General features: G+C 43.1%; 1 protein-coding gene across 6 annotated transcripts in view; it reads right to left on the bottom strand.

Moving 5' to 3' along the window:
• The window catches only part of CPED1 (cadherin like and PC-esterase domain containing 1), a 133,425-nt gene that overhangs the window by 57,671 nt on the left and 59,439 nt on the right, over nucleotides 1-16,315 (bottom strand). For all 6 annotated transcript variants that reach the window (XR_014555341.1, XR_014555342.1, XR_014555343.1 and 3 more), the window contains exons 6-12: nucleotides 8,772-8,907; nucleotides 7,349-7,505; nucleotides 6,714-6,856; nucleotides 5,692-5,764; nucleotides 4,209-4,376; nucleotides 2,241-2,345; nucleotides 1,092-1,261 (exon numbers count right to left, since the gene is read on the bottom strand). Coding sequence is in view for 1 of the 6 variants with exons in the window: in XM_083699068.1 (XP_083555194.1) it covers nucleotides 1,092-1,261; nucleotides 2,241-2,345; nucleotides 4,209-4,376; nucleotides 5,692-5,764; nucleotides 6,714-6,856; nucleotides 7,349-7,505; nucleotides 8,772-8,907 (952 nt within the window). In the remaining 5 variants the exon portion in view is untranslated. The remainder of the gene's footprint in view (nucleotides 1-1,091; nucleotides 1,262-2,240; nucleotides 2,346-4,208; nucleotides 4,377-5,691; nucleotides 5,765-6,713; nucleotides 6,857-7,348; nucleotides 7,506-8,771; nucleotides 8,908-16,315) is intronic.

Here is a 16,315-nt window from a genome sequence, read left to right as displayed (position 1 = left end):
ACGAATTAAGTTCTTAACCTGAGGTATCACTGTATTTGATTTGTCTACCTTGCTTCTCCTGTAGAGAAAACATCTCAAACTCTGTTAAAATTGCTAAAAAAAAAAATCCATTTAAGCACACACACACACAATAGCTGGCACCCTAATCTAACAGATTACTGAAGATAATGAGCCAGAATTGGAACTCAAAGGACAACTCCATTGTAGCCCTAGCCTGGAAATGGATATTGATATATAATGGGTCAGTGTGTCTGCCTGTTAACTAGAAGTAGGTTGAAGCCACCCAGCAACAGCTGTGCGCAGGATTCCTGGATTGCAGGGGGCTGGACCAGATGCTGAGCAAGATTTTGGACCTGCGACTCATGGCTCCAAGAGAAAGCCGAATGAGGTTCCTCCTAGCGGATAGGGACAGGGACATTACTGCTCCAGTGGCTTCCTTTTTAACCTCCATCTTACTTGAAAGGGTTTTTAATGAATCATCTCTCTAGGGCAGGGGGTCAGCAAACTTTATCAGCAGGGAGCCGGGTCCACTGTCCCTCAGACCTTGTGGGGGGCCAGACTATATTTTGAAGGGGGGGGGAATGAACGAATTCCTATGCCCCTCAAATAACCCAGAGATGCATTTTTAATAAAAACAAACATTCTACTCATGTAAAAAGCAGGCTCCACAAACAACCCAGAGATGCATTTTAAATGAAAGGACACATTCTATTCATGTAAAAACATGCTGATTCCTGGACGGTCCGCAGGCCAGATTTAGAAGGCGATTGGGCTGGATCCGGCCCCTGGGCCTTAGTTTGCCTACCCCTGCTCTAGGGAATAGATAGGGTGAAGCAGAACAATTGAGTACCTAGTGATCCTCGACAATCTCACTCCTGTTCCTTTTAAATTGATCCTAGTGTTTTGAAATGTTTTAACTCTTAATGCCAAGAAAGCTATTTGTATTTATAATTGACTAGATGATCCTAGGGGTCCTTTCCAGCTGCATGATTTGATGCAACAAAGTGTATCATTGCAGAAGTCCAAAGCGTTGTCATCTTTCCATGGAATCTATCTCTAAACCCAGAAATAGGGTCAAATTGCCACCTTACCCCTTTGGAAGGTTTGCACGTGGTACTTTGTTAATGATGTGCAACTGTTCAAGTAAATTTGAAAGGAGCCAATGCACAGACAGGATCGAGCCAAGTTTTTCACCCGGATTCACCATACGATAAAGGTCATGCATCAAAAAGTGGGTCTTGGGAACAGTGGAGGGGAACAGCTGAAAGGAAAAAAAGTGAATGTGGATCAGATTAGTACAGACATGCAGTTTGTTAAGTTGTGGGTGAACATATCAGATGACACAGTGATTCTTCAAACAGCTCTTGTTTATTCACAGGCCAGAACAGAACAGAACTGAAGGGTTCAGTCAGCCTGCTTATATAGAGCTCCAGGACAACGTAACTGTAACAATTTTCTAAAACTATCCAATCACTGAAGGTCACTTTCGATCCCTTATTTGCGTAACTATCTACAGTATCCCCCTGCTAGCCCAGGGTGAGAACTTCAGTACATAACACAGTTGATTTATAGTTGTAGAAATATTTATAGACTGCTTAATCATAAAACTCAGTAACAACAACAACAAATTTATTACTTATACCCCTTCCATCTGGCTAAGCCTCCCCAGCCACTCTGGATGGCTTCCAACAGAATATTAAAAACACAATAAAACCATCAAACACTAAAAACTTCCCTAAACAAGGCTGCCTTCAGCTGTCTTCTAAAAGTCAGATAGTTGTTTACATGGTGTACATAGTTTAATTACCAATAAACCAGTTAAAACCACAAAGCTGTTTAAAAATATATGTAAATAATTATCAATGGAATGCAAAATCAGTAAATCTTTTAAAGCAAATATAGCTAATTAAATTATACTACTGTGTAGGTTGAAATAAAAAATCAGCTGGCATAAAAAATGATAGTGAGAGTGCCTATTTAATGTCAATAGGCAGGGAGGTCAAAATGATAGGTGCTGTCACACTAAAAGATTTAATCCAACATTATGCAGCCCTTGTGAAATTACAAGTACACACCGATAAGTCTTTGTATCTCTTACTCGTTTAAAAAATAAGACATATTTTCCCCTAGTTTCTTTCTTCCTGCTCTGGTGAATAAAAATCGTATCAAAGGTTTGTGGGGAAATATTCGCATTGACAAAAAAGACTTGCTATAAAGCAAACCCACAAATGTTGGCTTACCAGTTCATATTCTCCTAGATTCTGCAGCTCTTTTACAAAATTGATCAGTGGGTTTAGTTCTTCTAAAGTTAGACAATGGTCAGACTCCTTTGGGAAATGCTCTTGCTGTGAAAGGAAAGCAGAAGATCATAGGCAGTAGGGGAAGCCTTGGCTCCTAAGGCAAAGTACATGTGTTCTGAGGCAGACAGCTCTCTGCTACTGGCACCCTGACTCCTTGACCAATAAAAAGCTTTATTACTTTAATCTGTTGGGGTTTTATAAACTTGTCCTTTGCTGGAAGATGGACACATGCTTAATGACCACAACATCCAGAAGAAATCCACCTTGCATTGACTCACTGGACAGCTCCATACTTTTAAGGACCAACACATATTTCAAACACAGGACTTTCCCCCCAAAGAATGCTGTGAGTTATCCCCTCACAGAGCAACAATTCCTAGCATTCTTAACAAACTATAGCTCCCATATGTATTTGCTGGCAGTCTTGTGTTGTAAATGTGTAAGGTAAGAAGGTCAAGTAAGCCTGGACAGTTAAGTCCAATCAAAAGTGACTACAGGGTTGCGGCGCTGAAATATACTTAGAGTCGAGTAGGGATTTCATGCTCTTTATTTCAGCTCATAGGAACAGTGATTGATTTCCCCAAAAACCTCAGGCTTTATATACATTATTTACAAAATGAGTACCGTCTGATTGGTTGATTATGTTTCCCTCCTGGCGCCTGATTGGGCTGCTGCTGCTGCAGGCCAATCAGTTGTTGCATCCTAGTATCGTACTGGCCTAATAGGCTGATTAACTTCCTCCTGGGGTCTAATTGGGCTGCTTCTTTTGAGTTTTAGGATCCTACCTGCCTATTGTTCTAGGATCCAAGCTTAGTATGTAACAGGCGCTCATCTTGCTTTCAGGCCAAGGGAGCCCTGCATTTGTCCACAGACAGCTTTCCGGGTCATGTGCCTAGCATGACTAAACTGCTTTGGGCGCAACAGAACACCGTGATGGAAGCCAAAGCACACGGAAACACCATTTACCTTCCCACTGCAGCTGTACCTATTTATCTACTTGCACTGGCATGCTTTTGAACTGCTAGGTTGGCAAGAGCTGGGACAGAGCAACAGGAGCTCACTCCACCATGGGGATTCGAACCATTGACCTTCTGATCGGCAAGCCCAAGAGGGTCAGTGGTTTACACTACAGCGCCACCTGCGTCCCCATTGTAAGTAAATGTGTACTGGTGTGCTTTAAGTGTATGGTTTGGATCTGCCAGCTGAAATCAAGTAAGTGAGTTTAGGATTGGGATATTGGAGGCACAGCTTCAAATACATCCTAGAATCATAGAGTTGGAAGGGACCACAATGGTCATCTAGTCCAACCCCCTGCAATGCAGGAATCTTTTTGCCCAACATGGAGCTTGAATCCAGATTAAGAGTCTCATGCTCTGCTGACTGAGCCATCTGAGATATATAGGATAGGCTGAAATGGTCCATAGTTTGGAGGATTGTCAGCCTATACTTTCCTAACTTCTCCTGCCTGTTGAAGAAGGCCAAATGATTTTTTTTCATATAATAACAGAATGCAAACCATGTTCAGGATTGTGCTTAAAATAAACAGAATACTAGAAACAGGGTGAGCATACTATCTGAACTTATGAGATTCTACATCATGCCAGCATCATGTTTCTGGAACCTCATATCTCTGCCTCATAGCACAAGACACGACCCACCTCTGAGTTAAAATAGAGTAACATTAACATTAACCATGGTTAACACTGGTGCCAAGTTAAACCTGGTCGAGAGTAGCAGAGGATTTTTGAGAAATGGCTGGGTTGGCAGGAGTATAGCCTTACTCTTATGCTGGACAAACACAGAAAAGCACAGATATTTTACAGAGTGATCAGATTGTTAGGTGTTTTTTTTTTTAAAAAAGCGACTAATTAAGTGTAATAAATATTAGATAAACAGATCTACCAATACCTTAATCCCTGTTGATCGGTAAACATTCTGCAATGCCTCAAAGAAAGTAGAGGAAGATGACTGATTTGATAAGAGGATTCTGAAAGTATCTCCAAGAAGGGTTTCTTTAACAGTTTGGTCCTGAAAATCCGACTCTCCATCAGCTTGAAAATCAAAGTGTTCATGTACCTAGGAAGGTTATTAACTTAAGGTTATTGACTCATTCGGAGATGAATATTTATCAAGTGCACTGCTCTCAGTACCTACAGTTTGACCATAAATGTAGAATCCACCAGGGGTTGTTTATCAGAACAGAATATGGGCAGTGATCATATTGGGCTAGGAGCCCAAAGCAGGTCTGGGAGCCCAAGGGAATTGCGTGTCGAGGTCCCCAAGCTACCTCAAATAAAACACAATTCACACAAAAGTTTTGTTTAAGGTTTTTGGCATAATTTTGGCCACAACTTTATTAAAATACAAAAAAATGTGAGTGGTTGCTTAGGCATTGGTTGCGACTATCTGTCCCCGCCCGAGGACAGACTGACATTTGCAAGCCTGCGAAGTCAGAAAGGGGAAATATTTTGGGGAGAAAGGTGGAGCTGGGTACCATGCCCTCACCTCTCCCCAAATGCTCCCAGGGGCTCTTGCGTGGCCCTAGCCCTTTGACAGGGGTTAAGACAAAAGCATGGCGAGCCCCTGGATTCCTTTAATGGAATTCCCTTGCAGCAGCAGCATTGGAGGGACAGGCACAGCCAATCCATGCCCCTCCACCAACCAATTCATAAAACCAATGCCTAACCGCAACCTTGCAAGTTGTGACGATTTGCTATGCAGTAGGCAGAAACCAAATGGCACCAGCCAATCAGCCAAATGGACAAAATTCTTACCGGCCCCTGCCCCAAAAGCAGGCGACCCCAGGACAGGCATAGCAAGGTCAAGCGAACAACCCTAAATATAGGGAGGGTGGATGGGTGATCCAATGTGCACAGCGAAAAGAGGAAGCTCAACGGTGTGCACAGGGAATATATAGCTTATGGCTGTCAATCACGAAATGACAACATCACATTCTCCCCAACGACAAGAGGAGCCCAATCACAATGGTGGCCAACTATCTTTTACCCGCCCAGCAACAGTGGGATGTCTTGTTAGACCCCACCGCAACATGTGCTCTCCATGAAGGACAACATGCTATGCCTTATATCGAGTCACACTGAGTCCATCTATGACACATCAACTGTCCCTCTGGAAGGGCTGACAACATGCATAGACCTTCAGCTCCAGGCTAAATTGACTTGCGGGGATGGAGATAGCCCTGTAAGGGTGATGAAGGTGTTTCATATTACTGTTTCTGGATTTACTTTTATGTTCACCATTCCAGTGTGATGCTTTAAGCTCTGTGGTTTCTGCAGTATAAGGAAACTTCACTGGGAATTCCTATAGGATTTCCTCTCGCTTAGCTGCAGGCAGCTGCTCATGTGGGAAAATGCTGCCGATGCTTGCTTACCTCAAGAATAACCAGATCCATAGAGCGGCTGAGCCCAACGTCAAAGGTTAGCATCTGAAAGCAGGAACTGCACCTGAAGTAAGATGACAGAAATGAAGAGTTGGTTCTGTCTTCAAAGGAGGCAATGACCTAAGATACAGATTTCAAAATGCACTGCATCTCTCTCAGAAAGCCTCATTTTAATGACTGCCTGTGAGTAATACTGTTGTGAGGGGTCTTTCTTTTGTTTTTGTAGAGGGGGTGGAGATAGATTGTATGCATGAAACCAGGATTCAAATCCTGGAATAGCCAGGCTAGCTTCCTGGAGAGATAATGGCCCTCTAACTATGGCCATTAAGGTAACAAAGAAAGTGACTCTGTGCAGACAGGAAATGGGTGGGGGGCCCTCCTTCAATTCGCTGGAAGTTAGAAAGACAAAGGCCAGAATTGAGAGTCAAATTATGTGAACTAGAAACTGGAAGCTGGCAGCAGGGCAAAGCTGAGAAGGCAAAGAGTGAGAGCCATGTCTGATTTCTGCCAGAATCGAAGGCAGGGGCAATAAGAGAAGCAAGACCCTCTTGGGGCATTGAGGCTGTGAGCCCCTCCACTGTAGGCTTAAGCTGTATATATGTGTAAATAAACCATATATTATAAAGACACCACAATCTCCGAAGACCCTCATTCAGAGGAAACTAATCCCGGAAACCCTGGAATCTTGCACCGCTCAGAGATTGGGGTTGCCTGCAACAATACTTTAACCAGGAAGGAACAAAACACCTCGGAAAGTGTTCAGTGGCTTCAGATAGCAGATTCCAAGAAGATGTCTTTTAAAAAAAGAAGTCTTTCTCCTTACCAACAGATACTTCTTTCTGTATCTATTGCTGTTTTAGACTCTGAGCGTTCAAATAAACCCATCAAGGCAAAGCTACATGGCTCCATTATGTCCCAGACTTTGGAAGCCAGGTCCAAGGCACCCTCATATTCCAAAGAGCATCTCTAAGAAAATTCAGCTTATTTCAATTTGTGTGCTTCAATCTCCTTACTGGCTGGAGGTCTTTGGTCCGGAAGAAGAGGGTTCACTAAAAACCTCAGTTATCAATAAGAGTTTGGTTATTGCTTCTTTCATGTCCTCCAGCGCCTGCTGTGGGGAACTGCCTTTCAAGATGGTTTCGAAAAAGGCTTGCAGCTGCAAATGAAAAGGGGAAAAAATGCAGGAGTTTTCAAATCCCTGAATTATGTTGCATTTCTTCATCTTCATGAAATTTGTGAAGCCACAGCCCAGCAAGAGATGGGATCCAAGATTATATCTGTAATATGCAGTCTGGCTGAAATACGGACCCTAACATACTATCAGCATCTGCAGGATGCTGAAGTAACTGGCTGTACCACAATCTGGTCAAAGTCTAAAAGGGTGAAAATGACAGACAGAGAAAAACATGGGTGGGAAATTTAAAAAGAGAAAGAGATTGTCCTATTGTATTCTGCACATCTCTAACTGATTTCAAAATCTGAGCACTCTCACCCGTGCATTTATAAAGCCAGCTTTCATTTCAGTGCACGGTGGATAAGATGCAAAGAGCTTCTTACACAAGTGGGGAAATAAAACAAACCAACAAACCAAGTGTTTTTCAAGCTCTTTGGTAATAAAACTGAAATGAAGATGAAAGTACAGGCTTACCTTGACTGAAAAGTGCTTCTTCTTGGGCGGATACCAGACGACAGCAGTTGAATGAATGAATGCCCGCAGAGGTGTTAAAGATGTCACCAGCACGTACACTTTGATGATGACTGAAATGTCTTGAATTTTAAAGGTGTCTTTAGCGGGTGACGGATGCCTGGAAAATGACAGCACAGTGTTAGGCAAGGGCTGCTTCCTTTCTATCAAAAGTTCTTCCCTTCCTGTTTAACTGGCACAAAAATGCCTCCCATTATGTTCCTCAGTGCTGGTCCAAACATTTTCCTGCTGAAATAGAGTCAGAATGGTACCCCACTTTCTGAGGACCCGTAGTTTTGAAAATATCTCACTGCACAATTCAGACACCAACCTTTGACCTCTATTTCACAAAGCAGCAATATATCCCCAAAGCCTTGCAGAACTAGCGTGCTCCAATTTGGATACACCGGACACATTTTGACGCTATGTTAAAACCAGTTTAGCCATATGGTCGACATTTGCTTGCTTAATGCAAGCCATAGTTAACATTAGCCACAGTTTTGTCCGTTCAGATGACATGACAAGTTGTGATTGAACAAAAGCAGAAACGAAAGCCTCAGATGTTCTCCTTGCCGCCACAACAATGGGGGAGAGAAAATTGGTTGCATGTGAGCAGGGTCGCCAACTATAGGGGGCTCTGGGTGCCCGTGCACCCACAAAATTTTTGTTGTGGGTGCTCAGCACCTACACTGTGGGGCACACAACGCAACTTCTGGTGCCTCACGAAGCACCGGAAGTCACCTCCAAGGCCTCACGAGACCATAGAGATGCTTTCTAAGGTCTCAGAACCTGACTTTCAGTGGGACTGGAAGTCAGGTTCTGAGGCTGGGGGGGGGTGCATGTAACGTCATGACGTCACACACCCTGGGCACCCATAACCTGGGGCCCAAGTTGGCTCCGCTGCATGTGAGCATGGAACGATATAGGTTCATTCACATAATACTTCACTATAGTTCAGTATAACACAGGCCTGAAAGACCTACATTGGCTCCCAGTACGTTTCCGAGCACAATTCAAAGTGTTGGTGCTGACCTCTAAAGCCCTAAAAGGCCTCGGCCCAGTATACCTGTCTCCACCCCCATCATTCAGCTCCGAGGGCCTTCTGGTGGTTCTCTCCCTGCAAGAAGTGAGGTTACAGGGAACCAGGCAGAGGGCTTTCTCGGTAGTGGCACCCACCCTGTGGAACGCCCTCCCATCAGATGTCAAGGAGATAAACAACTATCTGACATCTGAAGGCAGCCTTGTTTAGGGAACGGTTCCTTGCAAATACCCCTTCCAGTTCCAAAACTGGCATCATAAAGGAATCCAAATACATCACGGGAAAATTGTAACATCTAGTTCAACCCATGCGGACACAGTTATTAAGAACAGAAAACCAGTCTCTTACTGCTGAGCGTTCTCGATCGGCCGATGCAACATTTGTGTAAAACTTGTCCTTCTGTTATCATCTTGGGACTTCATGGTATGAAGAGGTACAATGTTTGATTCGGGGCAGGAAGAGAGGGCAACTGGAAGAGGCACATCTGAAACAACATCAAGTTGGAGAAGGAACGAAAACGAGAAGATCGTTAAAGTAGCTAGCGCCTCTCTTTTCGGGAACTGCAATGTTTTGTTATTATTTTCCGCTTTAACGTTTCTCCGTGTACACAGAGTGCTTTATTATTCCACCTTCTTACATTTTATTTATTATGCTCATGCCATGTTCTTCTTACAGGAGACGCAGAGTGGCTTATATAAGATTTCCAGTGGGGGAAGATTTTCAGACACTTTGTCAGGTCCTTATAGGCTTAACTTATTTCAACGTGGGAAGGTGTAGGTCTTCCAAGACCATCTGTGGTGGCTGATGCACAGTGAAACTGATGGGGAAGAAGACAGGGAGGCCAAAATGAAGTGGAGCCAGAGTCAACGACATGCAGAGCCCACTAATTCTAGCTTTGTCCCCATCTCCCTCCATCCTGAGTTCTGCAAGGGCAACACTGAGACGAAGGAAGACAAACTGATAAGCAGTGCCACTCCTTGGACTGGATATAAGAAAGGTAGCAGGCAGATGGGGGCTGGATGAAGGCAGAGGTGGCTGTGGCAGTAACTGCTGGGATAGCTTAGTCAGTAGAGCACTAGACTCTTAATCTTAGGGTTGCGGGTTCAAGCACCACCTTGGGCAAAAGATTCCTGCATTGCAGGGGGTTGGACTCTACACTTCTATGATTCTACAAACACTCTTATAATTAACGGTCAATTGCAATGGGGATTCTGAGATCTAATTTGCACATTTTATCTGAGAATTACTTTTTATTCTGTTTAATAAGAAATTTCGGTGGATATGATATATAATGCATTGGGGGAAAGTGTTTAAAATAACTTTTTCTAAAAACCCCAAAGCCTTTCTTTTAGGTGCTGAAATCCCAATGGAGCAGAAAAGACTATATTTATGTATGCGACCACGGCTGCGCAGATGTTATGGGCCCAGCGATGGAAAGAAGATCAAGTCCCGATCAGAGAAGAATGGCAGATCAAGTTGCTGGATTATGCCGAAATGGCAAAAATGACCAGAAGAATAAGAAATCAGGAAGACCAAAATTTTAATAAGTAATGAGGAAAATTTATAATTTATCCTGGAAAACACTGTAAACAGCTGAAATTGTTAGTAGGATTGGAATAACACTTCTAGTTTAATGGTGAGTTTTGGACATGATGGGTATGTAAAAGATTTGGATTATCATAAAAGATGCAGGAGGAAATGATTAAAAGTAGGACCCACAAAGGGGAGGAGGGAAGTCCAAGAGATTCTTTGGAATCTTGTTTTTATGTTGTATGTTGGATATGTGATTGTAAAACTTTAATCTGAAAAACCAAATAAATAAATTCGTTAAAAAAACAGAGAGTAGGCTGAGAAAAAGACCTAACAAAGAAAAGAAAAAAAAGAAAAAGTAAGAAATTTCAGTGGATCTGATCATGGTTTCACTGCAAATGTAGTGACTGCTGTTTTCCCCCACCCCCCTACTTCGGATGATGCCATGGGCTTTGGCTAGCACAACAAAAGTTTAGCTGACTTACTGGGTTATAGGTCCCACTGACTTTAATGGGATCTATTCTGAAATAAGCACGCAGAGGATTGCACCCATTCAGAAAAAACAAGGGAAAGTTTGGCATATACATATTCCTTGAAATGATTAAACCCACAATTACGTTCTTGAGGCTGTGATCCGATATGCACACTTTCCTGAGAGTACGCTCCACCAAACACCTTGGGACTTCTAAAGTAAACATGCATAAGGTAGGGCTGAAAGAGTCATATATTTCCATGATGGGGCTTATGATATGCTTTACACATTGCACAAAATGGTGGGATAGGAAGTGAACATATCCGGTGTTTTACATAAGTAATCGAACTGATGGAATGCTGCCAATCAGTTGAATTAAATGCTTCCGGTATAGTACCAATAAATTGCTTCACAGAAGTTACTGTATCTACAGTGATGAAACTGCGAAGGTATTGTAATGAGATCTGCCAGTAGAGGGCGTGCTCTCCCTTTCCCTTCCCCACGCTTTTGTGACAAAGCCTTTTTTGTTCATATGTGGTGTGGCTTTTTATTAACTGCAGCAAAGTCCATTTTTAGACATTTCTTAATGCTTAAGAGAGAAGTCAAGCTGTTCCTATTATTCCCAGATCTCATTACTTAGCATGAGACCACACAGTGCTAAGCTTATTAAGTGATTAATATAACTTCTACTTAAACAGATGCACTTTATTTCAATATGCCAATCTAAGAACATAATTGAGGCTGCAGGATGTCTAATTATTGCACAGGAATAAGGAATTGGTGACAAAATATTATTCAAAAGAATGCACATTCCAAAGTACCTTGGGAGATACATACTGTACAAGGCCACAATGATCTGATCACAGTTATGATTATTACTGCCATGCTATACCATGAACAACAAGACTTATTTCAGAACAGGAGCAATTACATAATCACTCAAGAGCACCTGGGTAAGTGATGGTCTGTCTTTGCTTTGGGAAGTGAATTAGGGGAATACTGAGGTTTCCAAGTTTGCTTGCACCAGTTAGCATAGAGAAAGCCAGAGCACTAAGAAAGTACTCAGTCAGAGGCTGGATACATCTTTCCTTTCTTTTGATGTGGCTCCTAGGTAAAGGTAAAGGGTCCCCTGACCATTAGGTCCAGTCGTGACCAACTCTGGGGTTGCGTGCTCATCTCGCTTTATTGGCCAAGGGCGTCGGTGTACAGCTTCCGGGTCATGTGGCCAGCATGACTAAGCCGCTTCTGGCAAACCAGAGCAGCGCACGGAAACGCCGTTTACCTTCCTGCCAGAGTGGTACCTATTTATCTACTTGCACTTTGACGTGCTTTCGAACTGCTAGGTTGGCAGGAGCAGGGACAGAGCAATGGGAGCTCACCCCGTCGTGGGGATTCGAACTGCCGACCTTCTGATCGGCAAGTCCTAGGCTCTGTGGTTTAACCCACAGTGCCACCCGCGTCCCTGATGTGGCTCCTACTTCATTCTAAGTGGCAGCACTTCTTAGCAAGATTGTTTGCATTTCGAATTTAAAGCTAAAGATTGAACTTCAGCTGGCTGCATAAAGCTGGCTGAAGATCTTTTGTTACAGCTTAACAAAACTGGTGCAGTCAGAAGTAAGCAGCAAGAGGTTACTCCAAGGAAATGATACATAGGCTTGTGAGTTGAGGCCCCGCTCTGCGCTTTGTGATGAAATGAAACATTCTAGCCCAATGGTTGCCATTAATTTGATTCTGAATTGATTTTAGAATGAATCGATTTTAGGATGTTGTGTTACTTTTATTGTTAGCCGCTCTGAGCCCGGCTTCGGCTGGGGAGGGCGGGATATAAATATTATTATTATTATTATTATTATTATTATTATTATTATTATTCTATGGACACAAGTATTTTAGGTTAATGGGCTAAAAAAGGCCACAACTTTATTGGTTACAGAATGTGAGTGGTATTGGGCTTAGGCATTGGAACCGAACAGACTATACAGTGGTACCTCAGGTTACATACGCTTCAGGTTAAAGACTCCGCTAACCCAGAAATAGTGCTTCAGGTTAAGAACCCTGCTTCAGGATGAGAACAGAAATCGGGCTCCGTAGTGTATATGGTTTGATGAATAAAACAGAGCTGGAGTCGTTTAAAAGCTACATTCCTCGTGCAGCAAAGTTATTAATGACTGAACAGCTTCCTTCAAATATAATAAAGCAAGTGCAATCAAATGACTGGAAGAGAGAGAGAGAGAGAGAGAGAGAGAGAGAGAGAGAGAAGTTCAGGAAAGCAGGCAATTGTGACGCAAAGGGCTTCAGCAGATAAACAGGAATCAGCAGCAAAGGCAATATTTGAATGGGTGGCCCTGTCGCAAAGAGCATATACATCAGGGTATGCATGAAGGGGACCCAAAAGGATGAGCAGCTACTAATACGCAGTTAATAGAACCCAAGAAGATAAAATAAATTCATGAATTCCCCCCTCCAAAGAATGCGGCCCAAGTATTGTGGTTAGGTTAGATTTGAACCGCACTCTGAATAAGGTTTCCCCTCCCTGAGTAACGGGACAAATGTTCTTCTGCATTTGTTACATAGATCAAATCTTTTGTAAAGACTTCAAGAGCTATATCTACAGCTGCCAAATGAGCACAATATTTTATGCATCTGATGAAGTGTGCTCTGGCCCACAGAAGATTATTCCACAATAAATGTGTCACAGTGCAATCCTGCTAGTGTTGTTTGGCGGCGGAGGGTGGGAGGGGAGAAACCCAATGATTCTTTTCTCTGCAAAAAGTATGAAGATCTATGTCCTGCCTAATGACTCGTCCCACAAAGGAGAATGTGTCAAAGTAAGAAGCCATTATTCCACCGTAGGTTTATTCTAGGGTCTGGCTGTGAGAGGAGAGTATTGGAAGTTCTTTTTGTATAGCTAGCAGCTGCTTTTGTGAAGGAACGCAGGTTTTTCCTCATTGACCTGAACGAGAACACAGAGACACTACATTAGGATAGGAAGAGAATCAGAATGCCCGTGTAAAGGAAGATCTGTGGGTTTGTGAAAATCAAGAAGGCAGAAAGGAGTGCCCCTCTATTAATTTGAATTTCCTGAACATTTCAGTCACAGTGCTTCCCTTTAGGAAGTCGAGAAACTTTCTCTGATAACAGTTTGCTTGCTGCCACGCTTGCCAACAAGAGTGAGAGATACAATCAAATCAAATCACGTTTTGCCTCATTTTACATCAGAATGGTACCCAGGTTACAGACGCTTCATGTTATAGACTCTGCTAACCCAGAAATAGTACCTCAGGTTAAGAACTTTGCTTCAGGATGAGAACACAAATTGCGTGGCAACAGTGGGAGGCCCCATTAGCTAAAGTGGTACCTCAGATTAGGAACAATTTCAGGTTAAGAACAGACCTCCAGAACGAATTAAGTTCTTAAACCGAGGTATCACTGTACACATTTCTGAAGGCCTGGGCCATTCCCACTCCCAACGTGATCGGCTGTCTAAACTTCCGAGGTGCGAATCATGACTCAGAGTTTAAGGGCCAATGGCAGAGGCCCAAATTCTGAAATGTTCTGTGATTGGATATCATGTATCAAATCAGAACACAGGGGATCAGAATCCTTAATCCAGACTCAAACTCAGGGAAACACAGACCACTGAATACATAACACTGAGCACCCATCAGGGGCTTTAAGAGCCAAGCTACACAGTCAGTACATGTCAAATCCACCATCCGAGCCCCATAGTCCAAGCTGTGAGTGTTGGTGGTGGGCATTTGGGGGGAAGCCAATTTATTGAAGCACCAGTGAAAGGAGAAGATGCTTAATCCTTTTCTCCCTGATGTGATCAAAATCATATTTCTACAGTGTGCAGTTTGCCCCATTGGGGTGGGCGAAGAACGCATATACATGCAGTTATTCACATATGACAGACAACTATCAATCCACTGTTTTATAGCAGAGAGCATTGCAGCATGAATTGGCACCCAAAATCCCTGACAAACATCAAGTATATAAGGAAAGTAATAACTGTGTCTTGATTCGTCTTTCCCCCCTTCTGTTATTTAATCCATCATATCCAAAAAGTCAATGAAAACATATCGATTACATTTCAGAGGACTGGAATGTGGTTAAAGAAGGCTTTAACACTTGCATCAGGGGAAACAATTTAACTTATCTCTCTGTATCCTCCCATGCCTCCTCTTTATTAAGAGAGAACACTGAACATTTTGTAAAGAGAAATTCTGATCAATTGATTATGTCTGCAAGCAGCTACATATTAGAAAGCACCTCATCCGAATGTTTGGAAAAGGTGCAAGAAAATCTTCATGCATTTTTTTTAAAAAATGGAACACAGCCTAACTTAGAGAGAAAAATACTTTCATTTCTCCAACCACAATGACCTAGCCTTTCGAAAAAGCTTGCACATACCAGTCAAATTATCTACTGAATAAGCTAACTGTTCTGAAGCACAGTTTTCTAATTATCCATGGTTTTCAAAGTGGTTAGGATGGAAAACTAGAAAGTGAAGGATGAAACCCTCAACCATTCAGCCACAATGATGGGATATAAGCTTTGGGAAATGCAGAATAGCATTGTCCAAATGATCTTGCTTTTGGGGGTGTCAGATAACAGCACTCTAAAATGCAGATACGATAAAGCACTGCTGTCTTACAGAAAAAAATGGCCTAGTGCTGAACTCCCCCTTTAAACAATAACTGGGACTCAACCTAAGTTCCCTTCAACTCAGTGAAGGTACACACAACAAAATGGTTCATAGGCCATTTTCAGCATGGTTCCCATGCTCTTTTATTCATGGTATTACTGCCCATATGGAAAATTTGGCATATTTAAAATGGTCTTGAAGTAACGAAAATCTCATTTGATCCATTGATCATTATTATGTGGATGCATATGCAACTGAAATGGTGCCATTCATGCACAAGAGGAAGGTATCAGCAGGCATGGGGAACCCCCAAGGTTTGCAGAAATATATTTAAAACATAGGCAACCTGCCCAGTGGGTGGGTGGGTGGGGAGGAAATACCCCAAACAGCCAAATGAGGACTGAGCAAGCTCAGTAGCTGTGGAATATTGACCAAATGTTAGGGAAATAAAACAGAAAACTCCGTGCAAGAGGGGGACTGGGCTAGACCAGGGGTTGTCAACCAGGTTCCTATCGCCCACTAGTGGGCATTTCAGGATTCTAGGTAGGCGGTAGGAGGTTCTACGGCACAAGCTGAATCCTCCTTCCATTGAGCACTGGTGGGCGGTAAGTAAATTTACCATCAAGAAAGATGCATTAGTGGGTGGTAGGTATAAAAAAGGGACGTGGGTGGCGCTGTGGTCTAAATCACTGAGCCTCTTGGGCTTGCCGATCAGAAGGTCGGCAGTTCGAATCCCCATGACGGGCTGAGCTCCCGTTGCTCGGTCCCTGCTCCTGCCAACCTAGCAGTTCGAAAGCACACCAGTGCAAGTATATAAATAGGTACCACTCCAGTGGGAAGGTAAACGGCGTTTCTGTGTGGTGCCCTGGTTTCGGTGTTCCGTTTTGCCAGAAGCGGCTTAGTCATGACCCGGAAAAACTGTCTGCGGACAAACGCCGGCTCCCTCAGCCTGTAAAGCGAGATGAGCGCCGCAACCCCAGAGTCGTCTGCTATTGGACTTAACTCTCAGGGGCCCTTTACCCTTTTTTTAGGTAAAAAAGATTGACTACCCCTGGGCTAGACTATCCGTGACAAGGACACGGGCTGGCTAGTTGGAACCCTGAACATAAGCACTCCACACTGCAACATTTTGTTGCAGGCCCACTTATATGTTAAAGTCCAAATGCACAGCAGTGTTTGTGACTCCCCCTCCCCCAATAATAAAATGCAAAACAAACCCCAGATCCATCTGGGTCACGCAGA

Source organism: Podarcis gaigeae (assembly GCF_964106915.1).
Source record: "Podarcis gaigeae genome assembly, chromosome: 10".
NCBI classification, from domain to species: domain Eukaryota; kingdom Metazoa; phylum Chordata; class Lepidosauria; order Squamata; family Lacertidae; genus Podarcis; species Podarcis gaigeae.
Note: the sequence above shows the minus strand (reverse complement) of the source record. Positions and strands in the feature narration are given on the sequence as shown.